Source organism: Eptatretus burgeri, chromosome 2, assembly GCF_056783735.1.
Source record: "Eptatretus burgeri isolate ZD-2024b chromosome 2, Ebu_testis_v1, whole genome shotgun sequence".
NCBI lineage: Eukaryota > Metazoa > Chordata > Myxini > Myxiniformes > Myxinidae > Eptatretus > Eptatretus burgeri.
Genome location: NC_140962.1, coordinates 10,931,930 through 10,944,913, shown reverse-complemented (window position 1 = coordinate 10,944,913; position 12,984 = coordinate 10,931,930). Strand labels below are relative to the sequence as shown.

General features: G+C 46.8%; 1 protein-coding gene across 6 annotated transcripts in view; it reads left to right on the top strand.

Annotated features, from left to right (window-relative positions):
* LOC147031416 (synaptonemal complex central element protein 1-like) overlaps positions 1-12,984 on the top strand; it is a 55,377-nt gene that overhangs the window by 339 nt on the left and 42,054 nt on the right. For all 6 annotated transcript variants that reach the window (XM_085862773.1, XM_085862736.1, XM_085862745.1 and 3 more), the window contains exons 2-3: positions 194-260; positions 6,128-6,191. In XM_085862773.1, coding sequence (XP_085718899.1) covers positions 194-260; positions 6,128-6,191 — 131 coding nt within the window. The remainder of the gene's footprint in view (positions 1-193; positions 261-6,127; positions 6,192-12,984) is intronic.

Below are 12,984 nucleotides of genomic sequence, written 5' to 3'. Positions count from 1 at the left end.
AAGCTCTTTGAGCAGTGTATAAGAACGAATATCTTGTAAAATATGTACACTGATTGGGTGCTCGGTTTACCTCAGATAATTCCACGCCGAAGCATAATAGTTCATTAAAATTAATGTATTTTTAAAAAAAATAAGAATATGAAAATATAAAAGTCGTATGCTAATTGGAATATTTGTTGTTATGCCACCACAGAGGAAGACTGTGGAACAATATTGATAATCTTCGTCATTGTTCTGTGAAATTAGCTTCGTTTTTCACGGTATGATTTTCATTTTTTTTAATTTCATTAATATAATCACCTTTATTATCCCTCAGCAGAGTTCACCCCCAGAATACAGTATTCTCTATTTCACTCACAACTTTACAAGTACCTCAGTTTCACCTCAAAATTGTTAATCTTCAAGAAAATAAATTTTACCATCTGAAGGGACTGGGAGGATGGCCTGGATGTATGGACACTCGCCTCGAGACCCGATGGAGACGAACTTCTCTTCCCGATCTCGTCACCGGCTGTTGTCCTCTGGAGGCCCCCTGTCGATCTGCCATGTTGTTATTGTGCCGCCTGTGGCGAAACCTCTGATGTCCCAACATCTGCTTCAGTCTGCCGAGCCGTTTCACCCATCTTTCTCAGATGTCTTCTGTTTCTCCTGTACCTCCTCGGTCATCACCTCATACGAACATGGTTGCTACACTTGCCCAGTTACTACTGCTGTCTGACATGTCTGATGTCTATCCGATGTTAGCCTCACCCTTACTGTGTCTCCAACTCAGTGAGAGGAGGTCTTTGGCACCTCTGTTACAGTAGTAATGTTGCGAATGTGGAAGCCATTATCGCACTCATCATTCAGGTCCTTTAGCTCAGTTATCTCGGTAAGTACATGTTCTATAGATAGCTCGCCTTCCATTGTTTAATGGGTAAATCTATGTAAATGCGCTGTGATTCATTTTAATAGTTAGGGTTCAATCAGAACGACCCTCCTCCACAACTAAGAAGAAGAAGAACCCTCTCGTCCCGTGATTCAACGCCGTAAACAGGAAGGACGGTTAGGGCGGTTCCGGTAGAAAGCGAGGTAAACAGCCCCCACCCGCAGTTGCGGGGGGGGGGGTGGCGCACGAGGCCGAATGAGTCATGCCGGTAGCGAGGCAGGGCTGAGAGGGATAAGAAGGGGACCCTCTGCTGAGATCGGGGGGTTTGTTCTGGTGCTGGTTCGGTTTTTGTTCTGCTTCGTGGCCTCATCTTGGTTCGGCTCTGCTAAGGGTTGTTCTGGTTCTGGTGCTGGTGCGGTTTCTGCTCTGTTTCGTGGTCTGGTTCGGCTGGCTCTTCTTGGTTTGTGGAGCTCTTCGTGGTCTCTGCTTGGTTCGTGGAACTCTTCGTGGTCTCTGCTTGGTTCCTGGCTTGGGGCGACTCCTTGGCCTCATCTTGGTTTGTGGTTCTTCGGGGAAGCGACGCATCTTCGGGAAGGATCGGCACCTCGTCTCACCAGCACGTGTTCCGGAGCACGAGGGGATCCACCGCAACTTGGAAAGGATCACGGCTCGCGGTGGTTGGAACGAGCTCGCCCTCGCTGGTGCTCGGTCCGAACAGCTGGAAGACCACACAAGGTGCAAAGGTCCCATATACGTCCTGGGCTTTCGCTCATCTGTCCCTCCGAGCTGAAGTCCATATTAATGGCATCAGCCACCATTTCTTGGGTGAGTGTGTGCGTATGTGTCCGTGGGCCCGTCTAACAAGTAGAAAACTGTTAAGTGCTTTGTGTGCTGTATATAATTGCATTGCATTTCTTATATTCGGTATAGCTCTGCTTTATGTGCTCCCCCCATTTCCCCATTGCGGTATAAATAAACCCCAATTGTTAAATGTGTTCAGCTCATCCACGTTCCTTCTTTCATTGACTGAGCATGTCGTGTGTGGGGGATTAGTTGGCCATTGCCGTGGTTGCACGATAATTCGGTCTGACGGTTCTCGGCGATTAAAACCGCTCAGGATTGCACACGGAACGAGCTCACCAAGCGGCTCGGTTTCGTACGAGTTCCGTCGAGGGTGAAATTCCCCGGTAGTTGGACCACGTGGGTATTTAGGTAAATTGAAGTTGGCAATCAACCCTTCCCCACGTGGTCTACCCATTGGCGGATTTCAGTCTAAAAGGGACCCGTCTTCTCCGGGCTTTTCCGGAGAAGTACGATCTGAATTCCGGGCGATCGGCCGAGTTGACTTGCGGCTCCGTCTAGTGGTCGCGCTCACGGCCGACATCCCGGCACCGTAACAGTATTGTTACGAATCTGGAAACCATTCGCATTCACACATACAGTTGACCCAAAGTTTAGTTATTTTGTTAAGTATATGTGGATAGTTAGAATCTCTCCCCTATGTCTAATGGGAATTTCATGTGTGCGCTGCGAGTTTCTTTCTAGTTAGTCTTCTGCATTAAATCCCCCTCCACTCCTTCAGCACCATTACGCACGTGTTCGAGGCCACGGACATGGGTGGGGGTGAAATCACCTCAGGGCCGACTCCGCCCAGCAATATGGAATGTTCCCCTCGTCCAATTGGGGGTGAGATCACACCAGAGCCGACCCCGCCCCAGCCAGATGGAATGTTCGCCTCGTCCAATGAGGGGAGGACACCGATCACTCGACGCTCCCCGACCAATCCGGAGGCGAGTTACCTCAGAGCGGATCCCTCCACCTGCCCGGGGGAGGGATAAGAAGGGTGGCGAGCTGTCTCAGCGGCGGTCTTTTTCAGGGTTCCTTGATGGTCGGTGGTCGTGTTGGTGCTCGTGGTGGTGGTGGTGGTCATGGCGGAGGTGTTTCGTGGTGCTCGTGTCGTCGATCGTCGTTTGTGGCGAGCCGGATCGTTCGTGGGATCCTGACTGCACTTGTTGGATTCTGGGTCGTGGGTTCGAGTCCTACCGTGGTGGGTTGTGTTGGAGCGCTTGAGCTGGGGATCCCCGTTCCCGTCCACGGACTCCGAGCTCCACAAGTGCGAGTCGGTAAAACCGCACTAGGCAGCCAGGTACCCGGCCAGACCCTGACCCTCAGCTCGCCTTCCATCCCCAGCTGAAGGGCCAAATAAAGACCCACGAGGTCCATTTCTTTTTGGGTGTGTGTGTCTGTCTGTGGCCAGTCTGATAAGTAGAAATCGTTTAAGTGATTGCCATTGTACATTTGCCTTCATCTATATTCGTGATTAAGTCTGCTCTGTGTTTCCCTCCCTCTTACATTATAAATAAATAACTGTTAAATGTTCCAGTTCGTTGTCTGTGCTTTCTCTCTTTTGCCCAGCATGGTTCCGGTTTGAGTTATAGTGAGGCTGCTTGTGCCGTAGATTGTTATTTGGACCGGCGCCGCTTTGGTAATTCCCGCTCGGTTACGCCGGATCCGAGTCGGTAACAGCGACTCGGTTCGGACAAAGCCGGCCGAGGGTGTGGCTTCCCCGGAAGCTAGACCGGCTAATTAGGTAAATTGGAATCTGACAAAAAGACCCGAACCGCGCGGTCGAAATATTGGCATCCATGGTCCATTAAGCAACCCGTTGACTTCAGAGTTATCCGGAGTGATGACCTTCAATTCTGGGTGTTCGGAGGGGAGACGGCCCAACTGCTCCATCCAGCGGTCGTTCCTTGCCCCCGAACCCAGCGCCACGACGGTATGTCTGTCTGCTTTTATTTGATCTGAGTAACCTCCCATGCCTTTCTGCACCTCTTGTTTTAGGAGCTTTTCAGAAATTGGAAGTAAAGGTCCTGATTCGTCTGTTCATCAGTCTTTGTGCAGGACTGCCCAACATTTCTTTTGTAGGAGTGTTGCGGAAGGCAAGCATGCTCAAGTAAGGATCTGAATTTGCTGCCTTTGCCTTCCTCAGCAGTGACTTTGCAAGCTTCACAGCATTCTCGGCCTTTCTATTGCTCTGAGGTAAATGAGGTGATGATGCACGGTGATCAAACTGCCATTTCTTTGAGAACTTCACAAACGCCTCTGCTGTGAACTGTGGCCCGTTATCTGTGATCAGGATGTCTGGGATTCCAAATCTTGCAAATTGTCCTTTATAAGTTTACGAATGATGGTTGATGAGTGGATGTTTTCGAGGAAGTCAATCTCCCAGAAACTTGAGAAGTATTTCACTGTTACTAAGTACATTTTTCCCTCCAAGTGAAAAAGGTCTGCTCCCACTTTTTCCCATGGCTGCTCTGGAATGTCATTGGGTTGAAGTGTTTCCTTTGGCTGGTCTCTCTCTGGAGACCTGCAGGTCTCACACTTCTGAACAAAGTCCTTGATCTCAGCGTTCATTCTGGGCCAGTACATGCATTATCTGGCTCTCTGGCTCATCACGATGGGAGGGGAAGGCAGCGTGAGGGGTGGCGAAGGGAAGGCATCGTGAGGGGAAGGGGAGGGTGATAAAACAGGCCCAAACATCACCATTTTCTTTTTAACCACTGGGTTATATATAAAACCTGGCAGGAGCATTTACAACCTACACTATCTTCCTGGCAATGGCCTCCCTGTATGCATGCATGCTTGCAAATGCAGCGACCTTTGCACCCCTCGAGTCGGTTAACTCCGAATCTGATTTGTACATGCTACAGTCCCCTCAATAGAGGGGAAAGGGTGGGGGGGGGAGATCGGAGAGAGAGGGGGGAGATGGGAGAGAGAGGGGGGGGGAGGGAGAGGGGAGAAAGAGAGAAGAGAAGAGGAGTGGAGAGAGAGTGATGAGAGAGTAATTCCAGCAGATGTGATGCCCAATTTAACATCCATCTGAGAGACGGCACACATTGATGAATCACCCTGCCTGTGAAACAGCAGGATGACAGTTTATAGCTGGGTCAGGGTTCAAACCCATGCTAGACAGCTTAGAGCGAGCGTGCGTACCTCTCCGCTAACCTGCCGTGATGTGGCGATCCATTGCTTTGTAACAACTGAAAACATTTTTTACTCATTGTAATCATCTCATTTATTTTGCCTTCCTAAATTTGGTATCGAACAGCAGTTTTGCCATCGAAGCTTGAAGAGTACTCACCAAGTGGCTTTACCAAGCACTCCAATGAAACGGTTGAAGAAACCTTTAAAAACGAAACGTTTAATTTTTATTCCCGCGCTTTCGAAGAAAAGCGGGAATATTGTTATTGTGTCCGTCCGTACGTCTGTCTTACCCTGTACTCCTCCTACACCATATGAAATAGGAACTTGAAACTTTGGCACATAGTAGATATATGTATGGGGAAGTGCACAACTCTTTCGGATTTTTGATATGACCCCGAGGGGCCGGACCAGAGGGGTTGGGGTCATGGGGGTCGATTAAAATAAATAAATAATTGTCTTATAGCTTTTTAAATCAAACATATTCATGAGTTATATATTTAACAACATATTTTTTTAAACACATGATGATCAGAGGGTGCTTGGGGGGTAGGGGTGCTTAGCGGATAGGGGGTCAAAATAGCTCCTCCTACACCGTTTGAGATTGGAACTTGAAACTTTGGGACATAGTAGATATATGTATGGGGATGTGCACAACAGTCGGATTTTTGCTATGACCACTAGGGGCCGGGTAAGAGGGGATGGGGTCATGGGGGCTGATTTTTTAAAAGTGTATTTACCATTGTACATGGTAAATTCTTTTATAAAGAACTTACTTATGTGGCCCCCATGAGTGACAAACAGTCACAGGTTTTACTGTATTTATCTAATTGATTATGAATAATTATAATTACTATTATACACAGTTCATTCCTATGATTAAATTGATGCACAGTTCTATATTGCTGGACAGTGTTAAATTAATGTTTCATGAAATGTTGACATGCTTGCAATGACTTCTGATTTAGTAAACATAGTAAGTCTTTGGTTATAAAGCACATCAAATAGTAAAGAATAGTCAACCCATTTTGCAATATAAAATTTCACCGAGCGTTAATGGGACAAAGCAGTGCGCGGGAGAATATGCGATTGTGTGCCATCAACAACGTAGTTCTAGTTTCTATTTTGAGTTTGTTTTCAACAACCATTACCTTTAGGTCTTGATCTTCTGGTATGTGTGTGTTTGTTTGTTTTCATGTATTCAATATACAGTAGCTTCAATCGAGTTATGATTCAAAGCTGTCACTGACTATTCTCCCTCTTATTGTTTTGCAGATCATATCAATGGAACCCTTAACTATTGAAAATCTGACGAAAACACTGAAAAACCTCCAAAATTGTAATTAGTATAACAGTCCAGTATTAAAATGACTATCTGATCATGCTATTTGATGTTTCATAGGAGTTAAAGAGTTTCATTTTACTACGTTTTCCACGGGATATTTGGTCTCCTTATGAAAATAATGTATATGTGAATGGGAAACATGAGGATTCATTTTTAAAAAGCAATTGCATACCAAATGTATTATCTTTCTGAAAACCACTTGCCTTTCAAGCCCAAGGTTACATGATATTGTTGCGAATTCGCGCCCGCCAGCGTGCGATCGGCCACTCGACTCGAATGGCGGCCGCCTCGCCCACCGGAACGGACAATTCAGTCGTGACCCTCACGGAACAACGCCGGGAGCTAGTCACGGGTGGGGATTTAACCTCACCACGATCGTGCCAATTGCCCACCCGCGCAGGATAGGGTTGCTCGCCAATTTCGATCTACCTAAGTACCTGCGCGAATGGTCGACCGGGCGATCGTACCACGCCACAGGCCGACTCCGGACACGAACCGCTTAAGCGGTCCGTTCCGTGCTACAGTGATAACCGAGCGGTGTTATCGTCGGCCTTGACGGTTCTGATTAATTACCGGGATGTTGAACCCACTACGAACCCCTTACGTGATGCAAGATGGAGATTCAACGAGAGAAAAGACGAAGCGAAACGGGCACAGTTCAACAAGCAAGCATTTTATTCACGTGACAGACGCAAAGCACGTATATACAGCCATACAGAATACACAAAAAGCAAAGGCAAGAGTTAAAACCGAATACGCGTACACCCGACAACACTTAAAACAATACTACTTTAAGAACAGGCGCCACCCACAGTCATTTACACAAACCCAAAGAAAAGAAAGGACTTCCCTTGGTGCGGCCGTCGAGTCCTCCTCCCACGACCTCCACTCCGAGCTCCGTCTCCTTCGCCGTCTTGACCAGACTCGACGACGACACAGCTCTACTTCAACGGGCTCCTCGGGCTCTGCGAGTTCCACGAGCTCCACACCGACGCAGAGACACTCGACCACGACGACACAGCTCGGCGATGACCCAACAACGACTTCAGACGGAGGCGAGTTCCACGAGTCAGAGAGAGAGCGAGACCTCAAGCCACCCCACTGGGACAAGGGAATAACCAACCAACCAACAGCCACACGCAGAAGAGCGAAGCAGAAGAGAAGGAGGAAGCGAGTGGAAGAAGAGCGAGAGAAAGCGAGAGAGAGTGCGCCCTGCCCGTGTCCATCTTTTATAGCGCGGGGCTCCGCCCTTCGCTCCGCCCCATTTTCGGCTCCACCCTCCTTCGAGAGGGTTCTCGCAAAGGGGCGTTCCCTCACCCCGACCGCCTCACGCTGTTCATCCACCAATCGGCGGCGAGCTGCCCTTCCCCCTTCCCTCACACCAAGCGCGGGGAAGAATGGCGGGAAAAGCCCACCAGCATCGTTGGCGGTTTTTGTTTGTTTGAAATAAAAGATAGAGAAAGAAAAACGACTAACTGGAGGATCGCAGCCCGAATGGATCACATAAATTCCCTCTATACAACGGGTTTGGGCTAACTACACATGTACCTTATCGAGATATCTCACCTGAGGGCCCTTTATGGTGTTATGCGAATTTCCACAGCCGTAACAATATATTTTTTTCCAAATAGAAAATAGGCACCTTTTTCCTGTTTTCCTTCCCTCATCCTGTGCCGTATGCCTGGTGTTTGCTTAATAGTTGGGGTGGCAGGCTTGGGATCCACGGATCCTGAATTCAAATCTCACTCGGTTGTTGAATTAATACCAGGTGGGGTTGACTCTGCCTGTCATCCTTCCGAGGTCGGAAAAATGAGTGACAGCTTGCTGTTATCCTGTGTTGGAGTGGCGACCCGTCCAGGATTGTGCCCGATAGCCAAGGAGACTGCTTAGGCAGCACCAGCGCTCTGCACAGAGTATGGTCCCAATGGATGGATGGATACTGTGCCGTATCCTTATCTCCTTATCTCTCTCCTTCCCATGACCCTCCCCCATACTGTCAAAGCAGCCCCACAGCAAGGATTACAGTAGTTGGATTGCCCTTGCCTTCCCAGCAGACAGTTAGGGCAGGAATTTAGAATTTGTTCAGGGTGCCAGTGATAACTTGCCTACCCTTCAGTTGATACACCATCAGATAGTCAATTTTAGAGCTTAAAATAACTCACTCTTATGTAAATTCCAAGCACATAACAAATTGTGAGTGCAACTTCCATTAGGTTTTCTTAAAGCCTGAATAACGGGTTGATAATGCCACAGATAGAGCTAAGAGGACATGCAAACATGTTTCATCCTGGTTGGGGATCATCAGCACAGTGTGGTGCCCCTACCGTTTGCTGGGACTTGAGCATCCTTTTGGATTATAGGTGGCTCAGTCCCTAGCTGTGCAGAGCAAGACAACAGTCCCATTGGGTCCCAAGGCAACTGATCGAGACCATGGCAGCCATCTCCAGCGAGACATTCAGTTGATCAAACACTTGTGTAAATAGGTCTCGAGAGTTGATGAATTAGGATTTCTCTCTGTGCAACACGCGCGCGCGCACACACACACACACACACACACACACACACACACACACACACACACACACACACACACACACACACACACACACACACACACACACACACACACACACACACACACACCGATAAAGAGGAGTTAATGAGAAGAAAGGAGAGGAGATGAGGCGAACAGTCTCGTAATACCTTGCACGGTTGACCGACCCAGTACGTTTGGGAGGCGGGGGGGGGGGGGACGCTCCGCTGAACGATCCCTCCTTGAGAGTTGGCGCGTCAGATCCAGATAATGGACGAGACCGTCATGCGTGAGGGAAGCTACCAGAGATGGAGCCAGCGGCGAGTGGGTGGAGAAGGCAGAGTCAAGCAGGCAGAGTCAGGCGGATGGGTGGAGCCAGAGGCGAGAGGCAGGCGGAGGAGGTGGTTGGAGCCAGCGGCGAATGTAGAGATTCCAGAGATAGAAAGGCGGAGATCGAGAATGAGTGGGTGGACTGGAAAATGGAACTTGCAGAGCAGCAGGCATATGCAGAGATCGATCCAAGGCCAGGCAAAGAGGATGAGGACGACCACGACGACTACTACTCTGATGGCTTCGCAATCCGTCCTTTATAGGATCCATCGTGCAGGGTGGGGGCGAAGACTCTAAGCGATGTGTCGTCACCCGAATCGGGCGCTCCCATTGGCCAGAAGCAGCGTTATTTTACATCCGGTGAGACTTCGCCGAGCTGTGGAATTGTCTTGCTCCGAACCTCGCGACATGAATCGCCTTGCACCGAACTCCCGGGTCGTGCTCCAGCGACTGGCTGAGGGCTGTGTCAGTCTCGCATGCCCGCTCGGGCACCCCTGGTGCTCTGCGGTTGGCGCTGATCAATGCACTTGCTTCGTCCGGACGCCATGTGGCCCGAGCGATCCAGTGGAGCGATCCGGACTCCACACCATGCCTCTGCTTGGTGGTGGCTGCATCGAGGTCGAGGTGCGGGAGGATGTCTGCCGAACACGGGAGACATTGGTGGCTGCGGTGGCGAGCGAAGATCGACAGTAAGACGCTGTTGTGAACCAGTGTGCAGACCCGAATGAAGAGGTGCACTCTGCGTGCCCCATACTGTGTGATGTCACACACAGTACAAAAATATGATGGGGCTGCGCGCGGGTCCACTATCGTGCATGCGGTTAATTATCACAGTGGTGATCCTCACAGGCGGCTGCTTGAGCGTGGTGCCGGCCCCGATCTGTGTCATGGATTGAAGGAAAGGATTGGATATAAATCAGGGTTGAAAAGAGTGCACCGTGTGCGTCCTGTACAGCGTTGGGATTTACTGTATGCTTCTACTATTCCTTGAGACACCGTATGTTGCAGCGGCGGACTTTTCCATCATGTAGTACTGTAGTTGATGCTTCCTTTGGTCTCCGTGATGACGTATTCTTATACGTGGAGGGTGTTGCTGTGGTTTTTACAGACGGCCGTCTGGATGCGGTGCCTACTTAGATTTATTTCAGGAATAAGAGGAAAAGAGTTGGAATGAAGATAGAGATATAATCAGACCTAACTAGGAGATCCACACAAAACACTTCGTCCCATTTGACCCATTAGATATGAGGGAAAGGTCGAACTGCACGAATATTAATGAAATAACTGTCTGGGGATCACTGTATGATTGATGCCATTGCCTTAGAGGCATGCGTTTTTCAGAACCGCAACAATATTATCTCCACCACTGGTGGTGAAGGAGGTTATGTTTTCACCCCTTGCTGTCTGTTTGTTTCCTGCAAAATCGAAGATTTTTCAAGTATATTGGCCCGTCGATTTTGTTATTCTGTCTGTCTGTTTATCGCCTACAGGTCACAATTCTAAACTGATCTTCATGAAACTTCACCACATCGTAGAATTTATCATAAGCTAAGCAAGAAGCCTATTGTTTTTGTGGTCAAAAGGTCAACACATTTCGAAAATCCCTAATTTTCATCCAATTAGAAATTTGAAAAGGATTTTCATATCAGCTTACTGAATTCAACCAATTATTTTTTTGAGGTCAACCTCAGCCAAAAGGTTAACATAGGCCAAAGGTCAACAACCTCGGTGAGATTTCTAAAATTCTCAATTGTCATCCGATTGACTTGAAATTTGAAGAGGACTTATTTATATTTCAGGTCACTGAATTCAACCAGCCAATTATTTTTACAGTCAACATAAACCAAAAAGTCAACATAGGCTAAAGGTCAGCAACTAAGTTGGAATTTCACAAATCCTTAATTTTCATCCCATTGACTTGAAATTTGAAGAGGATTTGCATATCAGGTCACTGAATTCAACCACCAATTATTTTTTAGGCTAACTTTTGCCAAAAAGTCAACATAGGCCAAATTTGTAAAATTGGCAATTTTCATCTGATTCACTTGAAATTTGAAGAGGAGTTGCATATTTGGTCATTGAATTAAACCACCAATTATTTTTGAGGTCAAATTTGTTTCATGAATTTTGCAAGTGTCGTGCTCTGCACGACGTCATCTTCTTGTTTATATGTTTGCCTCTCTTTCATTTTCTATCCCTCAAAGGCAGTGATTCTCAACCCTTCCTCTGTCATTTACCCCCTCAGCTTGATGTATTTCGCCATTTACCCCCTTACTCCCATGCAAAAAAATGCATAGCCGGCATAGAGGCACAGAAAAAAAAGAAGATGGAACAACTTTATTTTTAAGGTTTTGCACAAAATAAATTTTGATAAAGGAAAAAAAAACACAGTCCACTTATATCAAACAAGATGAAACAAAAATACCCAGAAGCATTATCAGTGGGAACTCTTCCTATTCATTGAGTCAACCAGTTTATTTATTCGAGGAGCTGTTGATGACATCGCTACCATCATGTCGTCATCAGCTTTCAGGTGGTTCCTTGCCTTTGTCTTCATTGCTACTAAAGTAGAGAAACCTGATTCACATAGATATGCAGTGACAAAGGGATAAAAGCACTTTGAAGGTTTGCTGAGTAAAGTGGGAAAGAATCTGTGAGTTTCATCCAGAAATCAACACAAACTCTATCAAATTCTTCCTTAAGACAAGCAGAGGACTGAAGATCAATCAGCTCCTCTTTTGCTGGGTTGTCATCTCTCATTTCTGACAGATCAGTGGTAAAAGATCTTCTGTAGGTATCATGTCTTCTGGAAAGTAGCCAGTGAAGTGATGCTTCAAGATGTTCAAATGTGCTGTGATGTCTTCATTTATTTCAGGTAACGCACCAGGTTCTTCTCTTATGGCCTCATTCAAGTTTGGAAAATTTGCAAAAATAATTTGATGAACCTTTCGTGCCCATAAATCCAGCTTTGTCTGCAATGTTTCATCTTTTCACCTGCTTCAACGATGGTTACTGATTTTTCCTGGAGTTGTTTCTTGATTTGGTTAAGATGGGTAAATATATCTTTGAGGTACCCCAAAGAGGCGATGAACTTTGAATCAGAAAACTTTTCCCACAGCTTTGAATCCCGATCATGAAGAAAAATCTCTACCTCAATCTCGATAGCTCAAACACTCGGTTAAGAATATGTCCACGTGAGAGCCACCTCACCTCAGTATGAAGCAAAATAATTGAATGCTCAGAGCCCATCTCATCACAAAAAGCTTTGAACATGCGGTGATTCAGTGTTCAGGCACGAATGAAATTAACAGCCTCAATTACTTTCTGCAAAATCATTTTCAGATTTTCAGGAAGGGTTTTTCGCAGCTAATGCATATCTGTGAAGAACACAATGCGTTGTTGTCACATGGGGTGCCTTTTGTTTTACAAGTGCAGTGAAGCCTGATCTAACTCCCATCATGGCTGGGGCTCCATCAGTACAAATTGAACCAACTATGTCCCATGTGAGATAGTTCCTTTCAAGGAAGTCTTCTATTTGCTGCATTATGTTAGCAGCCTTTGTGGTTTGTTGGAGAGTTTCACAGAAGAGAAATTCATCCTTCAGTTCTTTTCCACAGATGTACCGGACAAAAACAAGCAGTTGTGGAAAATTAGCAACATCACAGGATTCATCAAGTTGCAAATTTTATTTTGCTGGGCTAGATTTGATCTGTTAAATAACTTGTTGACAAATATCTTGAGACATTTCACTAACACGTCGATGAATTGTGTCATTAGAAAGGGGAATGTCTAGAATCCTCTGTTTTGCTTCTTTCCCACATACATGTTCAACCATGTCTAAGGCACAAGGTTGAATCAACTCGGCAATGTCGTGAGGTTTATTTGCCTTTGCTATTCGCTGTGCTATGTGAGAGAAAGCTGAAA